The following is a 17,553-nucleotide window of genomic DNA, read 5'->3' as shown; positions in this document are numbered from 1 at the left end:
CAGAGCTGTCTCCCTAGCCCCTAATAATGCATTATGACGCTGATGAGACTCCACGCTTTAGGCAATGAAGCCAATCACTGCTATCATGGTAGACGGCTTCAATGCCAGAATCACCTGGGCATTTTTACTACATTTAAAATGGGCTAGTTGACTCATTGATAAGTGGCTATTAGCCCAAATGCTTGAATTACCCTAGATGCCTAGAACAAATGAAACTCAAGACAGATGATCAAAATGTGAATGCTTCACTCCTTCTTTAAAAGGGGAACAAGAATACCCTTGGCAGGGAAGAGAGAGGCAAAGATTAAAACAGAGACTGAAGGAACACCCATTCAGAGCCTGTCCCACATGTGGCCCATACATATACAGCCACCCAATTAGACAAGATGGATGAAGCAAAGAAGTGCAGGCCGACAGGAACCGGATGTAGATCTCTCCTGAGAGACACAGCCAGAATACAGCAAATACAGAGGCGAATGCCAGCAGCAAACCACTGAACTGAGAATAGGACCCCCGTTGAAGGAATCAGAGAAAGAACTGGAAGAGCTTGAAGGGGCTCGAGACCCCATATGTACAACAATGCCAACCAACCAGAGCTTCCAGGGACTAAGCCACTAACTAAAGACTATACATGGACTGACCCTGGACTCTGACCCCATAGGTAGCAATGAATATCCTAGTAAGAGCACCAGTGGAAGGGGAAGCCCTGGGTCCTGCTAAGACTGAACCCCCAGTGAACTAGATTTTTGGGGGGAGGGCGGCAATGGGGGGAGGATGGGGAGAGGAACACCCATAAGGAAGGGGAGGGGGGAGGGGGATGTTTGCCCGGAAACCGGGAAAGGGAATAATACTCGAAATGTATATAAGAAATACTCAAGTTAATAAAAAAAATGGGCTAGTTGACTTAATACTAATATTTAATGTGACTTAGCTAGGTAAAGGCTCAGATAACATGAAAATGTTAAGAACAGCATCTAAGACAATGGAAATAATGAACAAATCATCTGCCTTACTATAATCAGAAATATGTTTACAGTTTTCTAAATCTACGCTTTATATAGAAGGCTCTTTCTGTATTTCTACAGATAGAAGATGTTTTCTCAGGCAGGAAGAGCAAGCTTGGATCTGAGAAGACACTTCCTGGCAGGACTTATGTCCTTAAGCAAGGCAATGCACGCTTTCCTTCTCAAAAACATGTTATGTTGTTTAAGATGCACACGCTATGAATATTAAACCACATGAAACATGCCAGACAAGAAACTACCAAATTGCTGTGGAGATTTCTCCACGACCAGAGCTAAAACTATGCACACATGCACTCTGCATTTTCTAATTCGCCCATGTGCCTCCCACATAGCTCTGTTCTATAGCAATGCAAGCTCCATTTCAGGCCTTTGGGGAAAAATTAAGCATGTGATACAAGATAAGGAAGTAACATATAAAATAGTTCCATTCTGAATCATGCTAAGAATTATTTAGACAGTCTTGGGGAGAATCCCAAACTAGGCCTACTGGTTCAGAAAGGAATAACACTAATACTAATACTATTACTGATACTAATATTATTACTAATACTTATACTAATACTATTAATATGAACAAAATGTACTATTTTTTTCTACCTTCATATGTGTGTGCAGTATGTATGTGTATATGCATATCTTTGCATGTGTGTGGGCACACATATGTGGTTATGGATATGGGTGGGTGTGTATGTGTACAATATGTGTGGGCACGTATATGTGGGTATTAATGTATATGATGTGTGGTCACACATATGTGGGTGTGGGTGGGTGTTAATGTATATGTGTGGTCAAATATATGTGACTGTTGGTGGGTATTAATGTATATGGTGTGTGGGCACATGTTAGTCTGGTGGTTTTTAATGTATATGGTGTGTGGGCACACATGTTAGTGTGGTGGTTTTTAATGTATATTGTGTGTGGGAACACATGTTAGTGTGGCGGTTGTTAACATATATTATGTGTAGGCACACATATGTGGGTGTAGGTGGTGTTAATGTATATGATGTGTGGGCACACATGTTAGTGTGGTGGTTGTTACTGTATATGATGTGTGGGAACACATATGTGGTATGGGTACACATGAAGTTGGCATTTATGTGGATTCTGAGGATCTGAACTCTGTCTTCCTGCCTGAGCTAAACTGTTTTAACCACTGAGTCATCTACCTAGCCATTACCAACTTTTTCATATTTTTCGAAAGAATGAGTTGACTTCTAATACTAATGAATGCCAAATATTTCTGACAAGTAAATTATATTTACCTGTGTATTGTCCACTTTATGGACAGAGTTGGTACTGATGTATTCTGGCAGTGGAACAGGTGAGCCAGCTGCCTTTGCTGGTGAGCGGAGGGGAAAGGGAGGAACAGTTGGACAGGAAAACCTTTTCCCCAACCTTACAGGTAGAAACGCTTCTTCCTAACAGGAAAGCTCAGGAATGAGGATGGATATAAGAGAGAGTTAGGCAGGTATCTTCCTCCTCCAGTGCCCTGGGAGCTGTAAAAGTTCTCCGAATTCTCTGTAAGAGGATGTGGATGAGAACACCTCCACAGGGTCATATGTTTGAATGCTTGGTCTTCAGCTAGTAAACTATTTAGGAAGGACTAGGAGGTGTGGCTTCGTTGGAGGAAGAGTGTCACTGGGAGTGAGCTTTGACATTTCATAAGCCCATACCATGCCCAGTCTCTCTCTTGTTCTCTTTCTGCCTCAGCTTCTGCTCTAGCACCATGCCTGCCTGCCACCATGCTTCCCACCATGATGATCATGGACTAACCCTCTAAAACTGTAAGCAAGCCCTGATTAAATGGTATAAGATGCCTTAGTCTTGTTGCCTCTCATAGCGATAGAACAGGAACTAAGACTGAAGCTGGTACCAGGGACTGGGGTGTTCTTATGAGAGCCTGACTAGGCTATTTGACGGACTAGGATGACTTTGGGATGTTGGATTAGAAAGGCAATTAAATGCTCTAAATGGCGTTTAGTGGGTCATCTTAGAAGGAGCCTGGAAAAGCAGGCCCAGCTTCAAGGGGTCTCAGAGGATAATATTACTGGCTGGGTACCGGCTCGTCTCATAATGGTGTGACAAGGAATGTGGCTGCTTTATGCACTTGTCCTAAAAAGTCTGCTGGAGGCAAAAGGGAAGGCTTTTGGACTAATGTCATTAGCAATGGAGATTTCAAGACAGCCTAGTATTGATTATGACATGCGGTTATTGACATAGTCACTCTTAAACAGATCTATAACGAAAAAGAACAAGCAGGACAAAAAGAAACACAAAACATACAGTTTGGGGAGAAGAGGAGCCCAGGAAATGTAATGTTGGAGGAAAGACAGTTAAAAGAAAGCCAGATACTAAGTGGAATGAATGTGGTGATACCCTCAGAGCAAGACCCTACCCAGCTAATCCTGGAGCTTGTGAAAAAGACAGACCCAAGGAGTCATCTGTTCTACAAAGGAAATTCAATGCAAGTGCAATGTAAGGACAGGGCCAGATTCCAGTCCAGACAGGTCCCTGTACTCGGCAGTTTCAGCCAGCCACATAGTTCTGGATTTAAGAATGTAGGTGTAAAGGACTTGAAGAACCTTCCTTGGTTCTTAAAAAAGCCAAGTCCTGTGGCAGAGGGGTCTCTGCATGGGGCCCAAAGAGGCTACTGTGTGAAGCCTTATTTCACTGGAGACCCCAAGATGTTCAGGTGCCAGATCCAAGGGACATCTGCCAAGGAGAGCTACACGCAGTGTGCTGAACCAGCCCAAGAAAGAGAGGTATTGCAGTCCACAAAGCTGGGAGAAGAGGGAAAACCACAGAGCTCTCAAGCTCGCAGACATCAGACATGGAGCTACAGGATTTGGAGGTTGCCCTGCTGGGTTTCAGTCTTGCTTTGGCCTGGCATTTCCTCACTGTGCCCTATCCCTCCCTTTTGAAATGGTAATGGGTATTCTGTGCTACCGTGTGTTGGATATGTTTTGGGTTTTGCTTTTGCAGAGGGTTACAATTAAGAGCCCTTCTTGAGTCTCAGAAGAGACTTCAGACTTTTAAATAGGTTTGAGACAGAAGGACTACCAAGACTTGGAAGTTGGCCTTAGTGCATTTTCATCATGATATGGCTACAAATCTTTTGGGGCCAAGGATTACAATGTTGTGGTTTGAATAATAATGGCCCCATAGGCTCATATAATTGAATGATTGGTACCCAGTTGGTGGACCATTTATGAAGAATTAGGAGATGCGGCCTTGTTGGAGAAGGTGTGGCCTTGTTGGAGGAAGTATGTCACTAGGGTTAGACGCTGAGGCGGCAAAGTCCATGCCTCCCCTCACCCCCTATCTCCTGCCTGTAGATCAAGATGTAAGCTGTCAGCTACTGCTCCATTGCCATGATTCCCACCATCCCACCATGATGGTGGAAACACCGAAACTGTAAACAAACTCCCAATTAACTGCGTCCTTTTATAAATTACATTGGTCACAGTGTCTTCTCATAGCAATGGAATAGTAATTATGATGGAGGGTTTGTAACCAAGGTAACCATCACGAGTCCAGAATTAGGCATCACTTAAGAATTAAGTCCCTGGAAGAGCTTGAAGGGGCTCGAGACCCCATATGAACAACAATGCCAAGCAACCAGAGTTTCCAGGGACTAAGCCACTACCCAAAGACTATACATGGACTGACCCTGGACTCTGACCTCATAGGTAGCAATGAATAACCTAGTAAGAGCACCAGTGGAAGGGGAAGCACTTGGTCCTGCCAAGACTGAACACCCAGTGAACTAGATTGTTGGGGGGAGGGCGGTAATGGGGGGAGGATGGGGAGGGGAACACCCATATAGATGGGGAGGGGGAGGGGTTAGGGGGATGTTGGCCCGGAAACCAGGAAAGGGAATAACAATCGAAATGTAAATAAGAAATACCCAATTTAATAAAGATAAAAAAAAGAATTAAGTCCCAGTTATTTAAGACACAACCCAAACTGTGCTTTCCACATCATTGGTCTAAATAATAATAATAGTAATAATAATAATAATAATAATAATAAAAGTAGTAATTCTTACTTCGTTAAGGGTTGGAACTTCTCAAGTATTTTTCAAATTGTCTCTATTTTTGGAAGTGTTTGAACAGCTATTTATGTTCTGTAAGAAGCTCGTAGCATGTGCTAGAGTTATGGCTCACCAGGTAAAGGTGCTTGTGGCCAAGCCTGGAAGTCAGAGGTTGAATCCCCCTGACTCACATGGTGAAAGCAGAGAACAGATTGTCAAAAGCTGACTTCTCCACAAGAGCATGGTGTATGTGCATACACATGCACACAAACAAATGAGATGATACTCTAACATATAATCTAAAACCCCAGGGAAAGAGGCCTCGTTCTTTAAGTCCTGAGAGCACACTGCCTTGTAGAAGGATGGGGTCAGGTCACTCTCGTTCACACACATTTTTGAGGATGAATTATAGCACTGTTTGAAAGAGCTAGGAATATATTATTTTGACTATAAGTATTATTCATGTAGAAGTAATTATGGAGAGAATGGAATGGCCTCAGAAATCAATCAGGCTGCTGTCTCTCCTCAGGGGAGAATTAATCTGGCCTGCTAGCCAGTGATGACTGGCTGGATCTCTGCTGAAGTTCCTTCCACATGGCTAAGTATCAGACACAGAGAAGGCAATGCCAACTTTTGGCAAATTAGCACTGCCTGTTGATGACACGTGATCTTTTCCTTTCCTCTGTGCCTACCTGCTCAGTGCTCCAGAAGGAAAAGCTAGCAGCAGATGGGCGAGGCTACTATTTTCACTCTGAAAGGAGGGCAAGGTTTGGCTTTCGGTTCCCTGACCACCACCACCACCACCACCCCCACCCCCGCCCCACTGTCCTCTTTCTCCTGCAAACATTTCTTTTCTAAGCTCTCAATACACTGAACGTGTTTGTGTTTCCAGTGGACCACACTGCCTGGGAGACAGGAAAGCACACTGTCCTACCAATCAAGCAGGAACCAATATTACCTCCTGGCAAAAACAGCCTGCGTGCTTTAGGTTCGATCTGGCCACCTCCATACTATAAAACACAGCTGCTGGCACCACTTGCAGTCCCAACCAAGAGCCAGGAGAGAAAGGTACCTCTTGAGAAGGGTACCTAACAAGGGGCTCCCTCCCTTCCTCCCTCCCTCCCTTTCTGAGAGCTTGGGGATTCCGAGAAGCCTTTGAAGCAGCACACATCCATCCATCTATTCATTAGTTTTCTCTTCTTCTGAGAGCTTCTCAATAAACTCCCTGCTTCTGACCATGTTAATAATACCCAGAGTCAAAGGACACCGGCACTGTCAGTTGTGAAGTCTTCTGTGACTACATAATCTTCTAACAGATGGTGTTCTACCCTCAGGCAAAGAAAAAGTCATAATATTATCATTGGTGGGCTGTTCGTGCTCAAGCAATGTTGCAGCAATAAGTCTCTATAATGATGCTGAAGTGTAAGTTATCATGTGGGTTTTGTAAACATACTAAATGAGGTTATAAAGGGGGCTTTACTTAGAAAGTAACAGCGACACTTTCACGGCACCATTAACACTTTCACGGCACCATTAACTTGCCACGCCAATAAACAATTAAGGATCAACTAAACTGTTTTGTTTGTCCTGAGATTTAGAAGCCCAAGGTTCTTTTATCACCCCCCACCTCAGCCCCCAAATATGAGGGAACACCATGATCCGGCCACTCCTAAAATAACTGTTGTCTTTGTCTTTGTTTGGTTCTGTGATGGAAGACCACGCCCAGAACCATGCACAAGAAGCTCGAAGGCAGAGGGATCCAGCATGCCTGAGAGCGGTAGTAGCAGCCTCACTAGAGAATGACATCAGCACAGTCCACAATGCAATGCGCAGAGAACCCAAAGCCTCTGTAAAGCACTTAGCAAGAAGCTGGAAACTTGCTTAGTGGGCGGAATGCTTGACCAACATTCATGAAGACTCGATAAACCAGGTGTGATGTCCTACACTCGTAAGCCACCAGTACTGGAAAGATGGAGTCAGAAGGAGGAGGAGTTCAAAGTCATCCTAGTCGTGCTTAGGGAGGTCGGGGCCAGCCTGGGCTACAAGAGACCTGTGTATAAAGACTCTAAGCAGAGTCTGAACTCTTTCAGACAGACCTTTCTGCTCAAAAGCGGGAACCCAAGAAAGTCACTCACCAGAGGCAGGTGGCTGTTCACTGGGCGAACTCCCAGACCCCGAGGCTCCCCTCTCTGAGCTCGGAAGCTTTGCATCAGCCCTGTCCTGGGGCTGCGCTCCGACCTCTGCCAAGCTGGCTGCTGCTTCACTGGGAAGGCCTATGCTGTAGGCACACTGGGGCAACGGTCCACATTTCAGGGACCCCGGAAGGGGTTCATGGTCCTCCCCAGGAGTGTTCCCACTGCCTGTGTAGCCATCCGTTGAGTTGGAGTTGGCCACCCAGGGTAGGCAACTGTCATCCTCTATTTCTTTTGTCAGGAGCTTTTCAGGGGATGCAGGCATATAGTCAGTTCTGCTTGGAGGCTCGGTGAAGTCGCAGCCTTCGGAATCCACCATGCTTTCCGTCCCCGTGAAACACTGGCTTAAACTGTCGTTCTCCCCCACTTCCAGGGGCTCCTGGAACGGGGGTGTCGATCTGCTTCCAGGCTGGATTAGGAACAGTGAACCATTCGGAGGCTGTGAGGGCCGGTCCGTGTACTCATCTTCTGTGGGGATCTTCCTTGAGAGGTTCCCCTGCGTCTCAACCTCGCTGACTAAGGTGAACGTCCTAGCATCTCTGCCTTCTGCCCAGGGCCCACTTGCCGCACGCACAGGTCCACAGACTCCAGCACAGTCTTCTGGAACCATCTTCTCCTCCCGAGTCATTAGTAAGATACCTTCACACACTTCTTGCTGGCTGGAGTTTGCCGAGTGGGAACCAACACAATGGTCCCCTGAGGACTCCTGGGGATGTGAATGCAGAAGGCAAAGGCCTTAATATCCAGAATTAGTGTAACATGTTTATTTAACAACTGCTGAAAATATAAACTGTCTCCGCCCTGGCAAGTGCAGGTGCCCCATCCTCTATGGCTGTTTTTATCCTGTATAAAATCACAGTATATGGGAGAAGTCTGGAAAGGGGCACAAGCAGAAATGACTGAAACTTTACTGCAAGAAATAGCATCTGCAAGTGAAGAGCCACCCCAAGCGATGCCTGTCCACGACTTCAGTCTACAACCAAGCCACGGCAGACACCAAGTAACCAAACACTGAGCTTCAGGAAGTTGACTTAGCTCTACGTATTCTGTAATTCAGCAAACGAGCAAGCTAACTGAGCATGAAAGGCGTCCGGTGTGATGCTGGGAAGGAAGGGTCAAGCAGGAGAAGCAAAAGATGACAATGGATCCTGCAGTATTTGGAGCCAAGTTACTGAAATCAGTCTAATGTCTGCAGTTGATAATTGTTTACTAGAATAATTGGCATCTTCGTATCAAATGTGAAATGGAAAATAAATGTTACTATTAGGTGTTTGCTGTTTTGCTTTGGAGTTTTGGGACAGGGTCTTATGTACCCCAGGCTGGCCTTGTTATGGAGTAAAGAACGACTCTGGACTTCTGATCCTCCTGCCTCCATCCCCCGGTCACTTGGATTATAAGTCAGCACCACCATGCCCAGTTTACTCAACGCTGGGATTGAATTTGGGTTTTTGTGCTTGCTAGGCAAGCACTCTGTCAGAACCAGGGCCACCATTGAACAAAGGAGGGTATTCATTCATTCATTTACTTATTTTAAAGGAGAAAGTAGGCGGACATGGGAATTCGTTTTCTTCTTTTTAATGTGTGTGTGTGTGTGTGTGTGTGTGTGTCTGTGTGTCTGTGTGTCTGTGTGTGTGTGTCTGTGTGTGTGTGTGTCTGTGTGTGTTGCCCACGGAGCCAGTAGGGGACACAGGATCCCCTTGAGCTGCGGTTTCAGGTTGGAACCATCTGTGGTTGTGAGTCTGTGAGTGCCGAGAACAGAGCTCAGGTCCTCTGGAAGAGCAGTCCAGACTCTTAACCTCGGAGTCATCTCTCCAGCCACAGATGGTCTTTGGTTGGTTGGTTTGGTTTGGTTTTTCATTTTGGTAAATTTGCTGTTAGACAAAGACGGTGCATTCTTAATGTGCATGTAGATATTTAAGAGCAGAGGACTACACTCTATATCCATCCACTCTATGGTGACTCCAGACTCACTTGTTCACATACAGAAAAAGCAAAGAATGAATTGTGTGATGATGTGTAAGCTGCTGGTGAACGTGTGCACCGTGCTGGGACTTCCATTGCAATAGTCTTAATATTTTTGATAATTCTTAAGAATTGTGTCCGAGTAGAGGATTGATTAAATAACTACAGAGTAAGGAAAAGCCATGAATGGTTCCTCCTAGGAATCTGTATTAGGGGATCAAGGTCAGTTCCAAAGATACACAGAGACCACAGAATTGGGATGAAGACTACTGTACGGCTTGTGTTCCTAAAATAAGCCAAGACCATTCAGCGTTCAGCCTGAGGCTCAGCAGAGGGGTGGGGAAGGGGCATAACAAAGACATTAAGCACAAGTTACTCAACAGGCATCAGTCCTGGAGGTTTAAACAGTGTGCTCCATACTTGGCCAGTTACAGCTCTGGAGCCTGTGGCAGTACTTAAAGGAGGCATTAAACACGTTTACCTTATTTCCACTGAGACTACTGCAAGCATCATTGACCCAATTCCACAGATTAGCTGGAAAAATAAAGAAAAGATGAGCGCTTCATAATAATTTTCTACTCATTTTTAATATAAATTTTTATATATCTAACTTGTATGGCATAACATTATAGGATAAATTTGGGGGCAAGGAGGTCACCAAAATAAAATAGATTAAGTTATCCATCACGTCAAAAGGAGATTTTTCATGTGGCAAGAAGAACTAAAATCAACTAAATTAGCCAAACTTGCCACCCAGTACAGCAGTCTTCGCTGAGTGTTTGTCTTATACTCCTACTTCTAAGTCTTCGGCCTACATCTCCCTGAGTATTTGGTTATCATGTGTCCAGGGCTGGGGGAAGTGAAGCTCAGGGCAGAAAGCTTGTCTGGCATGCACAAAGCTCCAATTCCAGCCTCAGCACGGGGGTGGGGGGCAGGGGCGCAATAGGAACTTGTCCATGGCTCAGTGATAGAATTCTTGCTTAACAAAGCAAAGACCTCAGTTCAAACTCTAGCACAGAGTTTCGAATCAACCAGTCCATTAAAAAGTCAACTGATTTAAATACTCTGAAGGCATCTTACTTCTTAACAAAAACAGAACTTGCTGATCTCTACAGAGGAAAAGGCTGTCAGAGTTAGTTTTTGTCAACTTGACACAAACCTAGACACTGAGGAAGAGGGGACCCTCAGATAGAGGAATTACTCCTATCAGATTGGCCTGCGGCCTGTCTACAGAGCATTTTCTTGATTGCTGACTGATGTGGGAGGGAGGGCGCAGCCTACTGTGAGCAACGCCATCCCTGAGCAGGCGGCCCTGGGCTGTCCATTGCAGGTAGCTGAGGGGCTGGAGAGATGCTCTGTGGTTAAGAGCACTGGCTGCTCTTCCAGACAGTCTGCGATCAATTCCCAGCACCTATATCTTAGGCTCACCACCATCTGTAACATCTGATGCCTTCTTCTGGCTTCTGAGGGTAGCAGGCACACGTGTGGTGTATAGACCACATGCAGACCACATATCCATTCACATAAAATAAATTTTAAAAGATTTTAAAAAAGAAATCCTCCATGGCCTCTGCTTCTGCTTCTGCCTCTAGGTTTCTTGCCTTGAGTTCCTGCCCTGACTTCTGAACTATGAAGTATAAGCTGGAAAGACAAACACAAATAAACAAATACTGTTCCGCTCTAAGTTATTTTTGGTCACAGTGTTTATCGGAGCAACGGATTCAAACTAGGGTACTTGCTAGTAATACACCAGATATCAGTGATAGGCCTGGGTGTGTCACAAGGCTGGAAGGCCACACACATTCTTGTTCCCTTCACAGTTTTACTGTGTGGACAGGAAGCAAGATAACCAAGGCAGGAGGACAAAGAAGGTGCTTCTGGCACAGTGTTACGTGGAAACAAAGTTTTATCCCATCCCTTAGGAAAGTCCAATCCTTTCTTCGTTAAGTCCGAAGTCAGGAGTTGCAAATTCTTATGCTTTTGTTCTGGCTTTTGCATACTCTATGGGTGTGTATACGTACATGTATGTTTGCATGTGTGTGTGCTGTGCATGCACATTCATGTTCACATGTGTGCCTGTTCATTTGTGTGTATGTGCGTGTGCATGCGTGTGTTTGACACCGGTATCTCTGTGAATCACTCTCCACCTTTTACATGGAGGAGTTTGTTTCACTTTAACCCGAGGTTCACTAGTACAGATAATCCAGCTGGCCAGATCGCTCACGGGATGCCCGTCCGATCTCCCCAGACTCATGTGCTAGGATTACAGGGAAGCACCACTTCCCACAACAGCTTGGGAATGATTCCTGTTAGCTCACCCTGGACACAGTGTGGACCTGGCCTTTCCTTCAGGCTTCATCCACTGGTTCATCGTCTGACCCTTCGGATCATAAACAGTTGACTCCTGTGGACTCCAACTTCTTCCCTTTCCCCTTCCCTGTCTGCTCCTACTCCCTCCCCCTGACACTCACCCATATAATCCGCATGTGCGCACACACGAACACAAACACACACACTCACTCCCACTGTCCCCTCCCCCATCACCCAGTGCTAAGGATCAAACCCAGGGTCTTCCTTATGCTAGGCAAGCTCTTTACTGCTCGTGGACTTTCGGTTTTAAAGACAGGAACTCAATACCAAGAATGCAGGTGTCTGGCTCAATAATGTGTACTTTACTTGTTGAACCTGAGTTTGCATCCCCAAGCCTACTTAAAGCTGAAAAGAGGGAACCAACTCCACACTTACGATGTGTGTCAGGCACATGTGCCAATACACACATCATGAACAAACAATAAGTTAAAAAATTAAATTATTATGACATCTGAAAACAACCCCCTAGCAGAGCTTTACTAAAAACCACGTGTCTTTTAGCAATCCCATATACAAGTCAAACAGGATGTGATGTTTGAAAACACCATCCAACCTTTTGTAGATATCAAAATAAATAAATAAATAAATAAATAAATAAATAAATAAATAAATAAACTAACATTGGTCTCTCTATTTTACATAAGCCTCTAAATTCTAAAAAATAAAGTCATCTATCATAATTTTAGATTCACATTTCAAAATAGTATTCCAATCAAAACTTCCCCCATCCAGCCATTTATCTGAGCTTGTGCCTGTGTTTTAAATGGATACATTTTCAAGGTGTTGCATTATAGGATTAACTACAGCCCTTGTAATTTGGAATACAGCAAGAAACACAAAGTGGGCACCCATCAGCGACATGTGAGCAATTTAAGAAAGGCCCAATATTGTCTACTTATAGATACAATGTTGCCCTTCAGTTTTGGTCATTATTGCTGCTACTAGAAAACAAAGAATCAGACACAAAGGTGCAAATATACTTTACGTGTTGAACCTGAATTTGACTCCCAAAACTCATTTAAAGGTGGAAGGAGAGAATCAACTCCACAAAATTGACCTCTGACCTCCACATATGCATTGTGGTACATATGCCCCCACATACATCATGAATACATACAGTAAGTAAAATTTACATTTACTCATTTTATGTGCATTGGTGTTTTGCCTGCATGCATGTGTGTATGAGTGTTAGGTCCCCTGGAATTGGAGTTATGACTGTTGTCAGGTATGAGATAGGTGCTAGGAATTGAACTTGGGTCCTCTAGAAGATCAGCGAATGCTCTTAACCACTGAGCTACTACTCCAGCAGATTCTATGACAGTCAGGGATAGTCTCCTCACGTCCTAAGGCGCTCCCCTGAGAAGCACCATAGTCTTCCTGGTTGCTTTTCATATCCTGCCGTGAACACAGTACCTGTCAGCGTTTTCCCTCCCTTCCTGTAGTAAATGCTGAAGACGATGGCAGCCACCACTACCACAGAGATGAAGAGGAGCAGGACGATGAGACTGGGCAAGTAAACCTGGGCCTCTGTGTTGGAAGAAAGCACAGTGGTACAGGTTAGCCATTTCACCAAATTCAAAGGTAACGTCCCGTAAACCCAACCCAAGCATCAAGACTGTGAGTGTGCGGCAAACAGCAGTGGAGAGCTTCACCCTAACTGCCGATGCTAGGGGAGGAGCTCCATGGCTCCACCCTGACCAGGGCCTCCCCACCCTGGGCAAGGCGAGGCCAGGCCCATGGTCCTATCGGTACTTTAGAATAAGTTCAATATCATCTACCGTCTGTCATGGTCCTCTGAGGTGGTCACTCGACGCCCTGGTCTCCTTGTCCACAGCCCGTTGTTATCCTTCTGTGGCCTGGTTCTTTTGCTACATTAGGAAGGTCTTTCCCCAGTCTGCTCTCTTCTGAGAAGCAGCCCACCCCTACACTGAGCCACTCACCTAAAGCAACGAGACGGCAGCCTCAGTTAACCAGAAACTTTAAAAACAACATTTAGATGAGCTTAATGTACAAACACTCACAGATGATTACAGAGTCTAAGAAGTTACTGTTTTTGGCTTGATCCAAATCTCCACATGGGCACCCTCACTATGGTTCTCACTCTCTACCATGCATGGGCATTGGCTGTGACGTTTGTGTTTATAGCTTACCCCTAGTTCATTGTAAATAACATACATATATATTTGTAAGTTTATGTATTTATATATAATAAATATATACATGTAAAATAAATATGTATTATAGCTTACCCCTAGCTTAGTGTAAATATAGATATTTATATATATTTATAAGTTTATATATTTGTATATAATAAATATATGTATAAATAAAATAAATATATAAGTTTATACATGTTTATACATGTTTATAGCTTATCCCTACTCAGTGTAAATATAGATAAAGATGATATGGATGATAGAGAGAGAGAGATAGAGATAGACACAGACATAGGCATGTGAAAGGGACTGGGTCAAATGTACAGCAGACAACACAAGAAAGAGAAGGTAGAGGAGGGGGAGGAGGAGGAAGGGGGAGGAGGAGGAGAAAGGGGAGAAGGATGAAGAAAAGAGGAGGAAGAGGGAGATGAAGGAAAGAAGGCAAGAAAGAAGAAATGATGGGGAGGGAAGCTGGAGAGATATGTCACAGTTAAAAGCACTGGCTGCTCTCCCAAAGGAAGTGCATTTGATTCCCAGCACCCAGATGGCAGCTCACAACTGTCTGCAACTCTAGTGCTAGAGGCTCCTTCACCCTCTTCTATCGTCCTTGAGCAATGCACAAAGGTAGTGCACAAACTCTTATCTATAACCATAAAATAAAAAATAAATCTTTTAAACGATAAAATAAAAACTGGTGGAAAATGAAACTAATACCAAGATGATAGTGGACAGAAGGAGCAGAAAACACAAGTAAGTCCCTGAAGATACAATGTGCCAGTCACTCTGGAGAGACCCCACAGATACGGCGTGTCACTCTGGAGAGACCCCACAGATGATACAGCGTGTCACTCTGGAGAGACCCCACAGATACGGCGTGTCACTCTGGAGAGACCCCACAGATGATACAGCGTGTCACTCTGGAGAGACCCCACAGATACGGCGTGTCACTCTGGAGAGACCCCACAGATACGGCGTGTCACTCTGGAGAGACCCCACAGATACGGCGTGTCACTCTGGAGAGACCCCACAGATGATACAGCGTGTCACTCTGGAGAGACCCCACAGATACGGCGTGTCACTCTGGAGAGACCCCACAGATACGGCGTGTCACTCTGGAGAGACCCCACAGATACGGCGTGTCACTCTGGAGAGACCCCACAGATACGGCGTGTCACTCTGGAGAGACCCCACAGATACAGCGTGTCACTCTGGAGAGACCCCACAGATACAGCGTGTCACTCTGGAGAGACCCCACAGATACGGCGTGTCACTCTGGAGAGACCCCACAGATACGGCGTGTCACTCTGGAGAGACCCCACAGATACGGCGTGTCACTCTGGAGAGACCCCACAGATACGGCGTGTCACTCTGGAGAGACCCCACAGATGATACAGCGTGCCACTCTGGAGAGACCCCACAGATGATACGGCGTGTCACTCTGGAGAGACCCACTGTGGACCATACACCACCCCACAGGCTCTGCCCTCCTACCCTTGGGTGGTTTTATGAGTGTCAGGGAAGAGCTGCAGACCACATCTGATTCCGTCGTCCCTTGGTGTGCTTCCATCTTCCCAAGGACGGTGCAGCTGTGAGGAAAGAGCAGGCAATGGCTGTGGCCTGACACTTCTAACTCAAAACCAAAGAAAATATCTCGAGGACCCAGAGCCCCATCTTCTTCAGGAAGGGAAGCCATCAGAGGTGCCTGGAGCACTTGGGGAATACTCTAAGAACTACCAGGAACATAGTGGGAGAGTGTGAGGGACTTCAGCAAGGAGGATTCCAAATGCTGAGAGTTTTGATGCGTATACTTCTAAAGATAAAAATTTCATGTTTTCTCGACCTGAAGCTTGAATAAAATGCATTGGGAAGCAGCGTTTGACAAGAGCCTCCCAAGCCCAGTGTGGTGGTGTACCCCTGCATCCTGACACAGCATAACTAGCCCTTGTCTGAAAGCAGTAAAAGATGGGAAGAGGAGAAGAGGCAACCACAGCAGCTCCTGGGATAGGTAAGGTGAGCTTTTAAAGCCTAAAGAATAGATGTGCAACTGAAGACTCTTTACATATATCACTAGTGTTAAACAACAGGATGCAAGGAAGAGTCGGGAAGCCTATTCAACGTAACTTGTGGGAGGTGCCATACATGTATACACGCTATACATCAATCTCTAATTCCAAATCCGATAGTCAGAATGTGAAACTCTTGTAACACTGACATGAAAACCCAATAGGAAATCTGACACCATGTAACCTTAGTACACTTGTAAAAGTAATTTAGACTGGGTATGAACCATGAGAGACAAAGCCACTGGGTTGAGACCTGACACCACCCCCCCCCCCCCCCCGCAAGAGTACACATCAAAATGCTTGGGCATTTGGCTAAGGGATACTCAGTCTGTATCCCACACTATCACTATAAATTTTGTCCCTGCAGAAAACCCAGAACTGCTTACACGCTTGTCAATAGGAGCTTGGCAAGTCAATGCTGGTGCAATTCCACAGTGAGATACATGGCAGGTCTAAGGAGTCAGAGACTCCAACTCAGTGTAGAAAAAAAATCAGGTAAGCTAGTAATATGTGCAAGACCCTGAGTTCAGCCCAAGCAACAAAAATAATAAGTAAATAAGCCTGAAGTTAAAATATTGGTGAAAGGGAGGAATCGAGATGACCATAGACGGGATAAAATGAAGGCCCAGATGAACCTCTGTTATTCAGCATGTGAAGAGCTTCAAGACTATGCAAGAGAGCCCAAGGTGCTTTCAGGGTACACACACTTCTACAGACCGGAAGACTGAGCCAGTGCTGACTGAGTGTCGGGGAGGTGAAGTGGCAACACAAGGTGGGGGCAAGGCTTAGCCAGAGATGCTGTGCCTAGCACACCTGGAGCCCTCACCCTCCACCCGCACTAGCCCACCCACAGTCCACATACCAATAGACGATACATAATTTTCAACTAAATAAGGTTAGGCAAAGGAGAAAGAATCAGGAACTGAAGGTCATATATTTCTGAGTGTAAGAAGTGACACAAAGCCCTGACACACGCTGGGTCCAACGATGCCAGCCTCAGTCCCTACTGTGCACGGACAGAAGCTAACCACTGAATCAAGTCTATAAGAAGCTAACAAGTAACCAAGCAGCCAAGAGGCTAAGACATCCAGAGCTGCTGAGGCTGGTTAGCATTCCTTCTAAGCTCCGCCCAACAATTACTGGCAACAGCCAGGTAGGCCTGGCTTGCTCTAACAGGGGCTGTTTGGCCCCTCCTCGCTCTCTCTGCTCCTCTCTCTGACTCTCTTCTCTCCCTGACACCACCCTTTTCTCCTTCCCACCCTGCCTCCCTCCACGTGTTCCAGGACTCCAGGCCTGTTCTCCCCCTCCCCTTTCCATCTCCTTCTTCCTCCTTCTTCCTCCCCCTCCCTTTCCGCCTCCCTTTCTTTTCCTCTACTCCCTCCTCAACTCCCTTTCCCATGGCCCCAAGTAAACGCTATCCTATACTAAGCCCATAAATGGCTGGTACCTGAGGGGTAAGGGATGCCTTAGCATGGGCCCCCTGAGGAACCCTCCCACCTCATCACATCGTACTCTACTAAACATATCCTGGTTTCTTTTTATAAAACACAACAACTGGTCCTTGGGTGTCTGCACAGTCACTTACTTGGTCCAGGGTTTGCATTTGTCTGTTGACGAAAAGACATCTGAGAAGAAGCCCAGGAGGCAGGGTGTGCACACGGTATCCACGTTGAGCTGCACTGTCAAACAAACAAACAAAAACAGACAAAAAGCAAGGGGACACTTAGAGATCAGTCAGGATGGTGTCGTGTC

The 17,553-nt window shown here is 45.5% G+C and overlaps 1 protein-coding gene across 2 annotated transcripts in view; it reads right to left on the bottom strand.

Moving 5' to 3' along the window:
- The window catches only part of Tnfrsf11a (TNF receptor superfamily member 11A), a 58,328-nt gene that overhangs the window by 5,480 nt on the left and 35,295 nt on the right, over positions 1 to 17,553 (bottom strand). Inside the window, exons 5-9 of one of the 2 annotated variants that reach the window (XM_008769487.4) lie at positions 17,387 to 17,475; positions 15,230 to 15,324; positions 12,996 to 13,109; positions 9,694 to 9,746; positions 7,194 to 7,956 (exon numbers count right to left, since the gene is read on the bottom strand). In XM_008769487.4, the coding sequence (XP_008767709.1) occupies positions 7,194 to 7,956; positions 9,694 to 9,746; positions 12,996 to 13,109; positions 15,230 to 15,324; positions 17,387 to 17,475 (1,114 nt within the window). Of the gene's footprint in view, positions 1 to 7,193; positions 7,957 to 9,693; positions 9,747 to 12,995; positions 13,110 to 15,229; positions 15,325 to 17,386; positions 17,481 to 17,553 lie in introns of both variants that reach the window. The other variant, NM_001271235.1, reaches the window with a different exon arrangement.

This window comes from Rattus norvegicus, chromosome 13, assembly GCF_036323735.1.
Source record: "Rattus norvegicus strain BN/NHsdMcwi chromosome 13, GRCr8, whole genome shotgun sequence".
Taxonomy (NCBI): domain Eukaryota; kingdom Metazoa; phylum Chordata; class Mammalia; order Rodentia; family Muridae; genus Rattus; species Rattus norvegicus.
Note: the sequence above shows the minus strand (reverse complement) of the source record. Positions and strands in the feature narration are given on the sequence as shown.